The 14842-nt window shown below is 56.6% G+C and overlaps 1 protein-coding gene across 1 annotated transcript; it reads left to right on the top strand.

The window, feature by feature from the left end:
* The first annotated feature begins 363 nt into the window (after positions 1-363).
* On the top strand, positions 364-14495 carry LOC142827956 (interferon-induced protein with tetratricopeptide repeats 5-like). The gene is made up of 2 exons (XM_075924700.2): positions 364-503; positions 11203-14495. The coding sequence occupies exons 1-2, from the start codon at positions 457-459 to the stop codon at positions 12545-12547; spliced, it is 1392 nt and encodes a 463-aa protein (XP_075780815.2). The 5' UTR covers positions 364-456; the 3' UTR covers positions 12548-14495.
* The last annotated feature ends 347 nt before the right edge of the window (positions 14496-14842 follow it).

Here is a 14842-nt window from a genome sequence, read left to right as displayed (position 1 = left end):
TTCTTTCACTGTAGTATATGGCAATATTTACTTTAGAACGAAAAACAAAATAATAACCATGAAAGTCTAAATCTATTTCTACAATACTAATTAAACCATCTTCAGATATTCATAACCACAAGAATCGAAATGTATTTCTACTTCAGAATAATTTGACAGAGTATACAACATGAAGCCTATTAAGAAAACATTAAAGAGACTATCGCTGCAACTAGGAAATAGAAGAGACAGGCGCGCGCACACGCACACACACACACACACACACACACACAGAGCGGGGCTGCAGCCGACAGCCCAGGCAGGGTGACAGCCGAGCGGAACGCGGAGTTTCACTTTCCATTTCCCGCTTTCCGCTCGCTTTCCCTTTGCTGACACCCCCTCCCCAGGGAAGGGGCGGGGGCGGGGGCGTATAAAGGGCGCTGCGGCCGGGCAGGGACAGTCCGGAGCCCAGACAGGATGCGGCGCTGGGAGAGGAGCCCTGGCCCCGGGCTGCGCACAGCGAGGTAGGGCCGGGCGCTGGCGGCGGAGGCTTCCCCGAACCCCCGGGCGGAGCATCCCCAGCGCCCAGCGCCCTGGGCCGGGGATCCGGGCCCCCTGGCTCCTTCGCCTCCCCCGGCCCAGCCCGCGGGCTCGCCCTGCTGGGACCCTCTGCCTGCCCCCCCCTTCGCCAGCTGGGACCCTCTGCCTGCCCCCCCCTTCGCCAGCTGGGACCCTCTGCCTGCCCCCCCCTTCGCCAGCTGGGACCCTCTGCCTGCCCCCCCCTTCGCCAGCTGGGACCCTCTGCCTGCCCCCCCCCCGCCAGCTGGGACCCTCTGCCTGCCCCCCCCGCCCCCCCTGCCTGCCCCCCCCGCCAGCTGGGACCCTCTGCCTGCCCCCCCCCGCCAGCTGGGACCCTCTGCCTGCCCCCCCCCGCCAGCTGGGACCCTCTGGTTCCTCCCCACCCCGCCAGCTGGGACCCTCTGGTTCCTCCCCACCCCGCCAGCTGGCACCCTCTGCCTCCCCCCCCCCCGCCAGCTGGCACCCTCTGGTTCCTCCCCCCCCCCGCCAGCTCGCCCCCTCTGGTTCCTCCCCCCCCGCCAGCTGGGACCCTCTGGTTCCTCCCCCCCGCCAGCTGGCACCCTCTGCCTGCCCCCCCACCAGCTGGCAACCTCTGCCTGCCCCCCCCGCCAGTTGGGACCCTATGTCTGCCCCCCCTCGCCAGCTGGCACCCTCTGCCTGCCCCCCCGCCAGCTGGCACCCTCTGCCTGCCCCCCCGCCATCTGGCAACCTCTGCCTGCCCCCCCCGCCAGTTGGGACCCTTTGTCTGCCCCCCACCACCTGGCACCCTCTGCATGCCCCTGCCCCCTCCCCTCCGCCAGCTGGCACCCTCTGATTCCCCCCCCCCCCCCGGTCATTCCTGCCTTCCCCCTTCAGCCCCCAGGGCAGCCCCCCCCCCGATGTTTTGCACACAGACATGTCTGGGGCAGGGATCTCCCCAGCCTGTCACCGCCCCCCCGCTGCCCTGCACCCTGGCTGGGGGGGACCCGGGCTCTCTCCGGCCCCGCAGCGCTGTGGCCCGTGGCAGGGCAGGGGAGGAGGCGGCGGGAGCCCGGGACTCCTGTAACGCCCGGCCCAGAGCTGGGACCAGCCGCCCCCACGCTCGGAGCCTGCAGCAGCCCGGGGAGGTGGTCGGGGGCAGAGGGGCGGGGCCCGGCTTCCGAGGGGAGCAGCCGAACGAGCCTGAGCGACAGAAAAAGCGACCTCTCCAGATTTGCCCCTTTGGGTGCACTGAGCCTACGCACCCGAGCTGAGCCGGCTCCGTCGCCTTCGCTGTGGCCGCTGCAGGGTTTGCTGCCTCCTCCTGGGAGGGGTTTAAAAGGGTGAAGGGGGGCGAATTGCAGCGGGGGGTGTCAGGGTCTGAGCAGGGGGCAGAAATGTGCTGGCTGGGGGATCAAGCGCCTGTGGGGAGCGGCAGAAGAGGGGCTGAAGGGGAGGAATGGGGGGGTAGCCGGGGTTAAATCGGGGGGGGCACTGCCAGACCCTGTGCGGGGACAAAACCCCCATTTAGGGAGGGGGGAGCAGTGACCCCGCGGGGTGAGCCACCTGCTGTGCTTGGACCTAGTGGGGTACGAGGGGGACCAAGGCTTTTCTTGGTCTCCTCGCAGGATGCTGCAAGTCAGCCCCGGACCAGAGGCGGGTTCCTGGGGGTGTCCTTAAAGGCAGGGGCCTCCCAACTCCCTGACTGTCAGGCTACGTCTACACTGGCTTGATTTTCCGCAAATGCTTTTAACAGAAAAGTTTTCCGTTAAAAGCATTTTCGGAAAAGCGCGTCTAGATCGGCAGGACGCTTTTCCACAAAAGCACTGTTTGCGGATAAGCGTCCGTGGCCAATCTAGACGCTTTTCCGCAAAAAAGCCCCAATCGCCATTTTTGCCATCGGGGCTTTTTTGCGCAAAACCAATCTGACCTGTCTACACTGGCCCTTTGCGCAAAAGGACTTGTGCCCGACCGGGAGCAGCGTAGTATTTCCGCAAGCAGCGCTGATTTCAGACAGTAGGAGTCAGTGCTTTTGCGGAAATTCAAGCGGCCAGTGTAGACAGCTGGCAAGTTTCTCAGCAAAAGCAGCTGCTCTTGCAGAAAAACTTGCCAGTCTAGACACAACCTCAGCGCTTAGACACCGCAGCTGCTCGCTATCCCACACAAGCGCTGCAGGACGACCTGCCGTTACAGCCGGGAGTCTGAATGCTGTGACCTATTGTACCAACAGCCCCTCCCGCAAGCTGCCACTCACCTTTGGAGTATTGAAGAGTCTTCTCTCCGTTCCTATGTCACTGCCGCTCCTTTCTCTTCCATCGTGTGCTCAACTCCCTCCCCGAGCCCACACAGCCACACCCCTCCTGTACCCCAATCCCCTGCCCCAGGTCTGAGCCCTCACCCAAACTCCCCCTAGCCTGCACCCCTCCTGCACCCAAACTCCGTCCCAGAGCCTGCGCCCCACACAGGGCCAGGTTAACCTTTCATGGACCCGGGGCTAAACATATTTGTGGGCCCCCGGGAGACGGGTCATGGCAGGCAGGCACAGCCCTGCCCCATCCAGCCCGCTACAAGGGCACTGTTTACAAAGTGGCAGCTGCCAGACGCACACTGGTCTGCCTGGCCCTGCGCTGTGCTTCTTCCCCTTGGGGGCGGGCCCATGCTGCACCATGCTACCCCTCTGACCCCCTACACCCAGTGCCACACCACCCAGAGTCCCCCACAAATCCCTATGCCCTCCCACACACCGCTACGCCCAGCATTCCCCCCCAGATCCCTTCACTGCCCAGTGCCCACCACAACTGCACAGTGCCCCACACTGACCCCCCCACATGTCCCAGCGCCTCGACACATAGATCTGCCCCACTGCACAGCCCCCAACACACACAGATCTCCCCAGCCCCCAGTGCCCCCCAAAAGCCCCACTCCCCAGCACCCCAAAACATGCAAACCTTCCCCACTGCCGAGCACCCCCCATCCCCTCACTGCCCAGGACCCCCCCGCCTCTAGAGACCTACTCTCCCACACCCTGACCCCCATCCCCAATAGCCAGCCCTGATAGAAGGCAAGTGGCCAGACCCGGCTGTAGGATGGGTTAGAGGGGTCCATAATGGTGCCTGGGGAGCCTGGTGCCACAGTGCCATTGGCACCATTGTAAACCCGGAACTGACTGTATTCCCTGCTGTCCGTGGTGCTACTTTACTGCTCCAGGAGACTTGGTGCGGTGAAATAATTTACCTACATTCCCTCAAACTGTGTCACACATTTTGAATATTTAAGAGTCTCTTCTCACTATATCTCTACATTGCGGTTTAAAGTAAAAGGTTCGGAAATGTGGCTAGTCCCAGGGAGGCGCAGAAACAGACAAACTATTACCAAATATCTTTGAAACTTTTATTAAAGGGCTTCTACGTATAAATTATGATTGATCAGTTTCTTACATACGTAGGCACCAAATAATTATTAGAATGTCCAATAAGCAAAATGCAATACAGTAAAGAAAATTCCCTGAGGCTTTTCTAAATCTTAATAGTTGTTAACAAGGGACCAGGGATTAACAGTTACATTTATATCAGTCTTACTTATAAGACTAATCATTTACCTAAAACTTTGAACACTACTACTTAACAATACCTTGAAACAATTTCAGATAACAATACTTACATTTAACAGACACAAACTACCACAACAACATATTTGGTTTTCGTTACGTTTGGGATACGTTACGCTCTACAGGAACTCGTTTGGTTCGGTGAGCGGGAGGTGGCCCTCGGGTGATCAGTCCCCGGACCTGGCTCATATTCCGCCATCCAATGTTTATTCGGGATTCCTCAGTTTGATATAGGAGGGGTAGCTGTTTTTTAGAGAGAGCTTTTGCACGCTTTTTGTGATAGGCAGCCATGTTAAAAAAAAAAAGCGGCAGCCATGTTAATGCAAATACCGCGGGGGATATTTAAATCCCCCACAGATTTGCCTATTCCAAAGTGCTACATTAGTTCTTCATTAGGGGTATGTCTACACTACAAAGTTAGTTCGAACTAACGTCCGTTAGTTCGAACTAACTTTGATAGGCGCTACACTAGCGCTCCGCTAGTTCGAACTTAATTCGAACTAACGGAGCGCTTAGTTCGAACTAGGTGAACCTCATTCTACGAGGATTAAGCCTAGTTCGAACTTACTAGTTCGAATTAAGGGGTGTGTAGCCCCTTAATTCGAACTAGTGGGAGGCTAGCCCTCCCCAGCTTTCCCTGGTGGCCACTCTGGCCAACACCAGGGAAACTCTACTGCCCCCCTCCCGGACCCGGACCCCTTAAAGGGGCACGGCCTGGCTACGGTGCCCGTGCCAGGTGCAAGCCTGCCACCACCCAGCCAGCAGACCCTGCACCTGGCACGGATCGAGCCACCCACCCGATGCCCCCCAGCCCTCCCCCTCTTCCCGGGACCAGGCTGGCGGCTCCCGGGAGCTTGCCCGGGACCGCAAGATGCGGGCACCCGCCTGGTCTAGTGCGGACATCGTGGACCTCGTCCACGACCTCCGCACTAGGCACAGGAAAGTGGCCGTCTAGGGCAGGAGAGCTGCCAGCCTGGCCACCCAGGAGCAAGTGTGCATGAAAATCAAGAGGGTCCACTGAGACCCCCGACCCTGAGCCCTGAGCTTACAATGGCCGTCCTGGGTCAGACCAAAGGTCCATCTAGCCCAGTAGCCTGTCTGCCGACAGCGGCCAACCCTAGGGACCTTGGAGGGGATGGACCGAAGACAGTGACCAAGCCATTTGTCTTGTGCCATCCCTCTCCAGCCTTCCACAAACCATGGGCAGGGACACCACTCCTACCCCCTGGCTAATAGCACTCCATGGACCCAACCTCCACGACTCGATCTCACGTCCCTTTAAACTCTGTTCTAGTTCTAGCCTTCACAGCCTCTTGCAGCAAGGAGTTCCGCAGGTTAACTATTTGCTTTGGGAAGAACAACAACTTTCTCTTACTAGTTTCAAGCCTGCTACCCATTCCTTTCCTTTGGTGTCCTCTAGTCCTTCTTTATGGGAACTAATGAAGAACTTTTCTGTATGCACCCTCTCCACCCAACTCCTGCTTTTAGAGACCTCTATGCTGTTCCCCCTCAGTCTCCTCTTTTCTAAGCTGAAAAGTCCCACTCTATTTAGCCTCTCTTCATATGGGACCTGTTCCCAACCCCTGATCATTGTAGTTGCCCTCCCCTCTCCCAGCCTCTCTCTTCCCCTCTCCCACCTCCTTTTCCCAGTCTCCCCCAGTTTTGTTCAATAAAGACAGATTCCATTTTTGAACACAATTGTCCTTTATTTTGTACATCAAGAAGAGGGGCTAGGGAAGGGTAAGTGGACGGAGGTGAGGGAGGAATGGGGTACGAGCCCCCGATGGGGAGGACTGGGCTGGCTCTGTGGGCTTCTGGGGGTGGAAGCTCTCCTGCAGCCCCCCGATTGCCCCCTCTCCCCAGATGGCAGCCTGCGGCAAGTGCAGCCGGTCTGATGGCCAAGTGCTGTGATGTGCCCAGTGTGGGTACTCCGGGCACTCCAAGCCAGGACTGGTTTTCAAGCGGGGCACCCCTTAGAACTGTCTGTCCGGGGTGGGGGTCGGGTCCCTTTAAGCGCAGCCCTCGGCTAGCCTGAGACAGCATCTCCACGCTCTAAGTCCTCCTCTGATGCCCTGCCGGCACTGCTTCTGGCCATCCTTAAGCCCTGTTCAGGGTCCACTTAATGTGGACATGCTAGTTCGAATTAGCAAAACGCTAATTCAAACTAGTTTTTAGTTCTAGACGTGTTAGTTCGAATTAGCTTAGTTCGAATTAATTAATTCGAACTAAGCTAGTTCGAACTAACTCTGTAGTGTAGACATACCCTGATAGACTAACTGAAGTGTAGGAACATAAGCTTTCGTGGGCAAAGACCCACTTCGTCAGATGCATGTAGTGGAAATTTCCAGAGGCAGGTAGAAATATGCAGGCCAGGATCAGGCTGGAGATGATGAGGTGATCCAATCAAGGAGGATGAGGCCCACTTCTAGCAGCTGATCTGGAGGTGTGAATTCCAAGAGAGGAGAAGCTGCTTTTGTAGTTAGCGAGCCATTCACAGTCTTTGTTTAATCCAGAGTTGATTGTGTCAAACTTAAAGATGAACTGTAGCTCAGCAGTTTCTCTTTGAAGTCTGGTCCTGAAGTTTTTTTGCTGCAGGATGGCTACTTTTAGATCTGCAATTGTGTGTCCAGGAAGATTGAAGTGTTCCCCTACAGGTTTTTGTATGTTGCCATTCCTAATATCGGTTAGTCTCTAAGGTGCCACAGGACTCCTCGTCGCTTTTGCCGATTCAGACTAACACGGCGACCCCTCTGATAGATGTTTAATTGTTAACCCATGCAATTCCATAATTCTTGAGGCCTTTTAAGGCATCAGGCACCAATGAGTAGCAGGGCAAGTAGCTGTTATTGCAATGGTGGGTTACTAGTTTCCTCATTGTTGTGGGCATCTTTACTTAAATATGCTGATGTCCCACTTGCCCGTGTTGTTTCTAATAGATTTCTTATTATCTCTGGCCAAACCACTTTTATGGTTGGTGTGCAAATTTACAGAAGCTAAATATTTCATTTGTGTAGCCATTAAAGCAAAACCAATCCAGTGGGGGAGAGGGCTGGTACCCCACTCCCAGTCCTCTGTTCACGTGATGCACTCCTTGCTTCCTTCCAGTTCCTTTTTTGTTCACCTGTGGAGACGTTGTTAACATTCTCCTAGCCTAAACAATTACCAAACTATTATCCTTTCACTGAATTTTAAAGTTGTCAATTCACTAAGTTTAGAGTTGCCAATTGATTGGGCCCAATTATTAATTTTGTTGGTTTAAATTAATGCTTCTGCTTTACTCAAATTATCCTTTCATTAAAACAATATCCTACACACAACAATATTTGCAATACGTATTACAATTAAGACACACAAGACCAACCTGGACAGAACACAAACTTACTATGTCATGACACAGAACCATGGTTTTTTGTTGGTTGTTTTTCTTCAGCTGGCACCAGCACTTTTTGATGATCTGAAAGACAAGAAAACATTTCTACCCCTGTCGGGGTGGCTCATTATAACTTAAAATACTGCCTAAGATCTGCTAGGGGAACCGGTTACAGCTAGTTCCTTACCACTTCCGTGGGCGAGTGAGCTGCAACTTTCCGAAAACAAGAGCGCTTCATCGGTACTCGTGACCTTCCACTCACTTGAATTACCTCTGAGTTGCTAGCCCTCCCCAACAGTGGCATGCCTCAGTTTCCCTCTTGTACCACAGATCAGGCTTAATGTGCGAAGCTATAATGCTTTTCCTTAGCACAAGGTGTTGGCTGGCCAGTTACTGTTCCAGCAAGCAAAAAAGCTTTTATTTTCCTGAAAAGAATCATATGTACAAAGTTACAGGCTTACTTATGAGGGACAGTTGGTTTCACACCTCTTGAGAACAGACAGGCAGTCTGCACCCTGTCCGTTCAGTGGCTTATAGGAAACTAAATCTACATACACCAAAGAAGGGGTCTGCTGGGTCTAGAGTGTCAGATCTTATCAGCAGCTCACGAAATAAGGGGAGTCGTCACTCCGTCACACATCCGCTCGGTCTCGAGGTTCGGCTGACCCCCTTGCGTTCAGAACAGTTGCACAAGAGGGCTTATTCCTGAGCGGGAGCATCATAGTTCTTGTGCAAGAAGCCCTGATTTCATACATGTGAACGGCAGTGTACTTGTACAAGAACACCGGGCCAGTGTAGACAGGCAGCAAGTTTATGCGCAAGAGCGGCCACTTTGGTGCAAGATCACACCAGTGTAGACACAGGCAAGGGGGGGAGGGAGGCAGAGGCAGGGAATCAGCTGGCTCAGCATGTCTGCATGGTTTGGGGGGAGGTGCAGGGAAATTGAGCTCAGCTGGGTTGCAGAGTGGGGAGGTCCGGGGAGCTGGGCTGGGCGGTGGGGTGGGGTGTGTGTGTGTGGAGCTCAGAGCTCAGTTTGGCTGCAGGAGGAGGGAGGTGCCGGGAACCGGGGCTAGACTCAAGGGGAGGAAGGGACAGGGAATCAACACTTGGCTCTGAAATTTTGCGGGGTTTGGGGGAGGTGCAGGGAAACGGGGCTCAGCTGTGCTGTGGGGGAGGCATGCAGGGAACCAGAGCAGGGCTCAGCTGGGCTGAGGTGGATGGGGGCGGGCATACGGAACCAACGGGCAGCTCAGCTGGGCTGGGAGGGGCTGCGGGGAACTGGTGCTGCACTCCCTTGGATTGTGGGGGGTGGTTTTGGGGGGGGGTGCAGGGAACCAGCAGGGGTGGGCAGCTCAGTTGGGTTGCAGGGGATAGAGGTGCAAAGAAGCCTAGTGGGGCAAAAGGGGGGGGACCGGGAGCCCTGAAATGACCTCGCCTGGTCCACCCCCCACCTCCCTCCCAGATCCTGCACCCCATCCCTATCCTGTTCCTTGGCAGCCCTGCCATCCACCCTAGCACCTAGCACCACACTGTCCTTGGCCCCAGCACCCTGCCTCACACCCCAGGACTCAGCACCACCCTGTCCCTGGCCCCAGCACCCTGCCTCACACCCCAGGACTCAGCACCACCCTGTCCTTGGCCCCAGCACCCTGCCTCACACCCCAGGACTCAGCACCACCCTGTCCCTGGCCCCAGCACCCTGCCTCACACCCCAGGACTCAGCACCACCCTGTCCCTGGCCCCAGCACCCTGCCATCTACACTAGCACCCAGCAGCACCCTGATCCTTTTCCCAGCACCCTCCCAGTCACCCTACTGCCCAGCAGGACTATGTCCCTGACCCCAGCACCCTGCCACCTGACCCAGCATCCTTCCACCAGCAGCACCCTCTCCCCAGCCCCCACTTTCACTCTGTCCCCTGCCCGCACAGCACATTTGGGACCACAGTAGTGAGGCTTGGGGTTTTTTGGAGGGTTGCTGGGTTTTGGTTTTTTTTTTTTTTTTTTGCATCTCACTTGTGTGGCCCCAACTGACTTTTCTGTGGGTCAGCGACCCTTGACTCAAAACAGGTTCCTCACCCCTCTCATATATTGAGACAAAGCTAAAACCTTTGGAGTTTGACAGAATATTTTATTTCAAAATGAAGCCAGGCCAACAAGCCCCCAGTTGGGGCCAAACCCCCATCTCACTGCAGCATCATAACACTCCTGCACCATTTTTTGTCGTTACACCGGCCCGGGCGCGCTGACTCCTTGGCTGAGCATGGGACCGAGCAGAGAGGAGAGTGGGAGGGGGGGGCTGCTGGGTGTCCAGCTGGAGGAGGGTGCAGAGAAGGGCTCTGTGTCCAGACAGAGCGGGCGGGGGGAGCTGTCTGTCCAGCAGGGGGGTCTGAGTATCTGGCCAGGCTTGGGGGAGGGAGGGTTGAAATGATCTGTGTGTTTAGGTGGGGGTGGGGTGTCTGTGTGTGTGTAGCCAGGCACAAGGGTGTGGGGTTGGGGTGTCTGCAGGGCCGTGACCAGTGGCTCCTATCGCCCAAGCCAGGGTGATGGCAGCGAAGCTGCCACCAGGTTTGTTTAGCAGCCTTTCCCGTCCTTCCTGCGTCCTCCCGCCCGCCTGGTGTTAGGAGACACCCAACTGAGATGCTGATTCGATTTTGCCCCCCACTTCCGTCTTGTCTCCCTGCTCCCACCAGCTTGTGACGTGTCCTCCAGCTCTCTGTGTTCATGACTTAGCTGGGGGCTCTGGTCACCTGCCCCCGCCATACCCAGTTTAAAGCCTCCTCCCTTGACGCATGGGAGTCAAAGCCAAAATGAACCTCCTGGTCACAGCTCCCGCTAAGGTGGATCCGTGCGCCACCGCGCACAAAACATTCTTCCCCCGCCACCTCCTCTGGACAGCCGCGCAGCAGAACCTGTACAGCAGGCGGGGCTGGCTGATTTGCTGTGGTGAGGGAGCCACTGGGGCGGGGGGCCAGGACCTGTCACAGCCGCATGGCAGGACGGACAACTACTCCGGTGGCGGGGGCTTCCACATGGGCGGGAGGGGGCCAGGGTCTGTTCTTGTGGCTGGGGCTGGGAACGGGTCCTGCCGCACGGCGCGAGTCGGGGCGGAATTCCTGCTCCGGCAGCTGGGAACGTCTCTGTGTTAATACCTTGGGTGCTACGGTGGCACACGTCCAAACCTGCGCTCCTGGTGTACATTTTGGCTTTGATGAACGTGCGTCCGATATTGCAATAAGTCAAATATCTTCAGCCCTAACGGCGAATGGCACAACCAACCGAGGTACAGCCAAAAAACGTGCAATGTTCCCATCTCCAGCTCTGGGGTGGAGGGGCATTGAAACCAGTCACTTCACTGTCACCCTTGTAAGCGGTTCCTTCCCCAGGAGAAATTCTCCCGACTACCCGCGCGGAGCTCACCACACACTGCCTGGGCTGCAGGGAGTCGGGTCGCTTTGCAGGGGGGCTTTGTGGGACACAGGAAGTGCTAAGTGGATTCCACAGAGGTTGGGGGAAGCCCATCCACAAAGGCCCCACGCCCGGCGGAGGGGGCATCAGACACGGCCCTCCGAGCTCCGCGCCAGGTCTGCACTTTGCAATTGGCTCTTAAGCAGACAGAGACCTCGTCCCTCCCTGGTCCCCACCCCACGACCTTAGTGTGCTGGGGAAATTCATTCATTCAACGGTGTCTGGTTCCCCCTCTCTCTGCAGCTCCCTGCCGCTGAAGGAGAAGCTGCAGACCCTCCAGTGCCACTTCACCTGGGACTTTGAAATCAGGGACAAGGTGGACGCCGTTCACCTCCTCCATACGGTGGCTCTGAGGATTGCCCACACTCCCTACCCGAACCAGGCCGCGTTGCTGGCCCTGCAGGCTTATCTCTGCCACCTGCAAGGGCGATATGAGGACGCTCTGCAAAGCCTTAAAGAAGCTGAAGAGTTCCTGGCCAGAGATCACCCAGGTAACGTCCCCCGCCAGGCCCTGGTCATTTACGGGAACTACGCCTGGATCTACTATCACCTGGCCCATTACGACGTGGTGGAGCGTTACCTGGACAAGGTGAGCCAGATCTGCCGCTCCCTGAACAGCCGCTCGCCATACGCAGCTCTGATCCCTGAGGTCCACGCACACAAAGGCTGGTCTCTCCTGGCAACCGGCTTCCGCAACGGCCAAGAGGCCTCAAAGTGTTTCCAAAGGGCATTGGCAGAAGACGAAGCCAATGGGGAATTTCTTGCTGGGTCGGCAATCGCAGCCTTTGCTTCATGGCTCCACTCACATGATTTTGAATACAAGTCAGACGCCAAAAAGAAGTTCAGCGCCATTATCCAGGAAGAGCCGCAAAACTATGAAGCTAAGATGTATTTAGCCAAGATCCTTCAGAGGCGGGATAGACCCCAGGCAGAAGCCCTGGTCAAAGATGTTGTTCGGAATAGCCGGGACCCCGAGGTCCTGAGAAATGCAGCCAAGTTCTTTCAAGGAGAGTTCCTAGAAGAAACAATTGCTATTCTAGAGCGAGCAATCTCTCTGGACCCCACTTATCACCTCCTTCACTATGACCTGGGTTGTTGCTACAAGGAAAAGCTGGTGGTGGCCGACACGGGTAGGAGAGAAGAAATCTTGGCAGCGGCTACAGAGGCCTTCAAGATGGCTGTGCAGAAAGATCCCGCCTTTGTGTCTGCAAAGCTGGCGCTAGCTGAAATGCTCGGACAAAAGACACCTGAGTACCAAGAGGAGATTTACCTCAACCTCCTGAGCGAGGTGTCCACCCTCAGCAAGAGGTGCCAGCAGGCCGTCTACCTTCACTGGGGGGACTTTCTCCTCTACACGCAGGAGTCCCTGCCCGAGGCAGCTGAGATTTACAAAGCCGGTTTTGCCATCGCAAGCAACCCCTGGGAGAAAACAGCACTGAGAAATAGGCTGCAAGAGGTGGCAGACGTATTCCGGCAGCGCTCCCAGACCACCGAGGCTGCAGCCATACAGCATGTCCTGCAACGGAACACAAGTCCCAACTACAAGAAGTGCACCTCTCATGGCCGGACCTGGAGACTGGAGATGTAGTGAAAATGGGAGAATCCACCAGCAGCGCGGGACTCCTGCATTTGGAGACACCTCCTCACACTGCCCCCTGCTCCTCTCCAAGGCCCCACCCCGCTCAGCCTCCTCCCCAGGGCCCCACCCACACTGCCCCCTGCCCCACCCCAAGGCCCCACCCCCGCTCAGCCTCCTCCCCAGGGCCCCACCCACACTGCCCCCTGCTCCACCCCAAGGCCCCACCCACACTGCCCCCTGCTCCTCTCCAAGGCCCCACCCCGCTCAGCCTCCTCCCCAGGGCCCCACCCACACTGCCCCCTGCTCCACCCCAAGGCCCCACCCACACTGCCCCCTGCTCCACCCCAAGGCCCCACCCTGCTCAGCCTCCTCCCCAGGGCCCCACCCACACTGCCCCCTGCTCCACCCCAAGGCCCCACCCCCGCTCAGCCTCCTCCCCAGGGCCCAACCCACACTGCCCCCTGCTCCACCCCAAGGCCCCACCCCCGCCTAGCCTCCTCCCCAGGGCCCCACCCACACTGGCCCCTGCTCCACCCGAAGGCCCCACCCCCGCCTAGCCTCCTCCCCAGGGCCCCACCCACACTGCCCCCTGCTCCACCCGAAGGCCCCACCCCCGCCTAGCCTCCTCCCCAGGGCCCCACCCACACTGCCCCCTGCCCCACCTCAAGGCCCCACCCCCGCCTAGCCTCCTCCCCAGGGCCCCACCCACACTGGCCCCTGCTCCGACCCAAGTTTGCTCCCTCTCCCCCCCCGCCCTGCTATTCTGAACTGTCTGCCTCCTCCCTCCCCCCATCGCCCAGGCCTCAGGGTGGTCCTTGGGGGAGGGGCAGTGCAGGGGAGGCTGTGGGGGGAGAGAAGGAGCCAGTCGGGCCTCGGTGGCAGAGCGCGGGAGGGTCCACCACCCGGGCACCCTTCCAGCAGTAGCAGCCTTGGGACCCTCCCCCACCCCAGTGTGTTCCCTCTGCAACACATCTCCCTGTGCACCCCGGTGAGATCTGCCTCTGGCTCTGTGCACCCTGCCTGCAGCCAGCAACGCGGACAGTTCCCTCACTGATGCAGTACACACACCCACCCACTCAGATACACACTCATACTCACACACACATACACACTCATTCACACACAGACAGACGTGCACACAGAGACACATACAAACAGACTCTCAGCGACACAAACACAGAGACACACGCATAAGCTATTTCGAAATAAGCTATGTAATTTGCGTAGCTTGTCCTGGGTGCTGGGTAGACACATCCCAACAGAGATACTGATTAGAAGTGTATAAGAGTCCTTAGCGCCTGTCATAACCAGGAGAGTTGACCAGTAGCCTCGTGGCTAAGGGGCTTACCTAGCCAGGTATCTGGTCAGCCGATAGTAATGCAAGTAGGGATTTCAAACTGGAACAAAGAAATTTTTATCTTTTCCCTCCGGGTATGTCTACACTACCCCGCTAGTTCGAACTAGCGGGGTAATGTAGGCATACCGCACTTGCAAATGAAGCCCAGGATTTGAATTTCCCGGGCTTCATTTGCATAAGCAGGGCGCCGCCATTTTTAAAACCCCGCTGGTTCGAACCCTGTGCAGCGCGGCTACACGGGGCACAAACTAGGTAGTTCGAACTAGGCTGAGGCAGAACAGTTTCTCCAGATACTAAGGGAGACAGAAAGACACTTCTGTCCCCAAGAAGGACTTCTTACACGTGTATGTAAGGAAACGTTTAGCTAGTCCGTCAGGTTTTATTGTATTCTGGTTTGGGAATTTGGAACTGAGGTCTGTGCTATTAACCATGTTTTTTTCTTTGTTTAACAGTGTTTTTCCTCTTTTGCAATGAAACTTGTTAACCCAGAGAATTTTGTCTGAGTGTATCAATTTGGTGGCTCTTACCATCTTGCCACCTCAACTATGCTCGCAACTGCAGTTTTGTTTTGATAATAAAAGCTTGTTTTCTCTTGTCTAAGTAATCGGTATCGGTTCATTTTTGTGTCCTGGGAAGTCTGTCTGCCTGTCTGCCTAAGGAGTCAGCTTCCACAGACGGCAGCTTGTTTTCTCTTTTCTTTTTTCAAGCTCTTTGGGGGAAAGGAGCTTGAGGTGCCCCTGAGGTTTTAGGGAGGAAGTTTTCCCAAGTGATCTTTTCCCTGGTTTGCTTGGAGTACTTCGGTGGTCGCAGCGAATATCGTGGGGGGGAGTTTTTGTACCAAAGCCTGTAGAGATCCGGTTTTGGGGTCCTTTTGCAGGCTCCCACGTCTGCCTTTGTCATGCCAGAGTGGGGAACGGCCTTGACAGCGCCGGGGCGTCACTGGAGAC

The sequence above is a fragment of the Pelodiscus sinensis genome, chromosome 1 (assembly GCF_052426305.1).
Source record: "Pelodiscus sinensis isolate ZL-2025 chromosome 1, ASM5242630v1, whole genome shotgun sequence".
In the NCBI taxonomy this organism is placed as follows: Eukaryota; Metazoa; Chordata; order Testudines; family Trionychidae; genus Pelodiscus; species Pelodiscus sinensis.
This window is presented reverse-complemented; position numbering and strand designations above follow the sequence as displayed.

Excerpts from the sequence above, each read along its gene's own strand:
- LOC142827956 (XM_075924700.2), top strand. The coding sequence starts at position 457 with ATGCGGCGCTGGGAGAGGAGCCCTGGCCCCGGGCTGCGCACAGCGAG. Across the intron at positions 504-11,202 it reads CCCGGGCTGCGCACAGCGAG|CTCCCTGCCGCTGAAGGAGA; the intron begins GTAGGGCCGGGC and ends CTCTCTCTGCAG.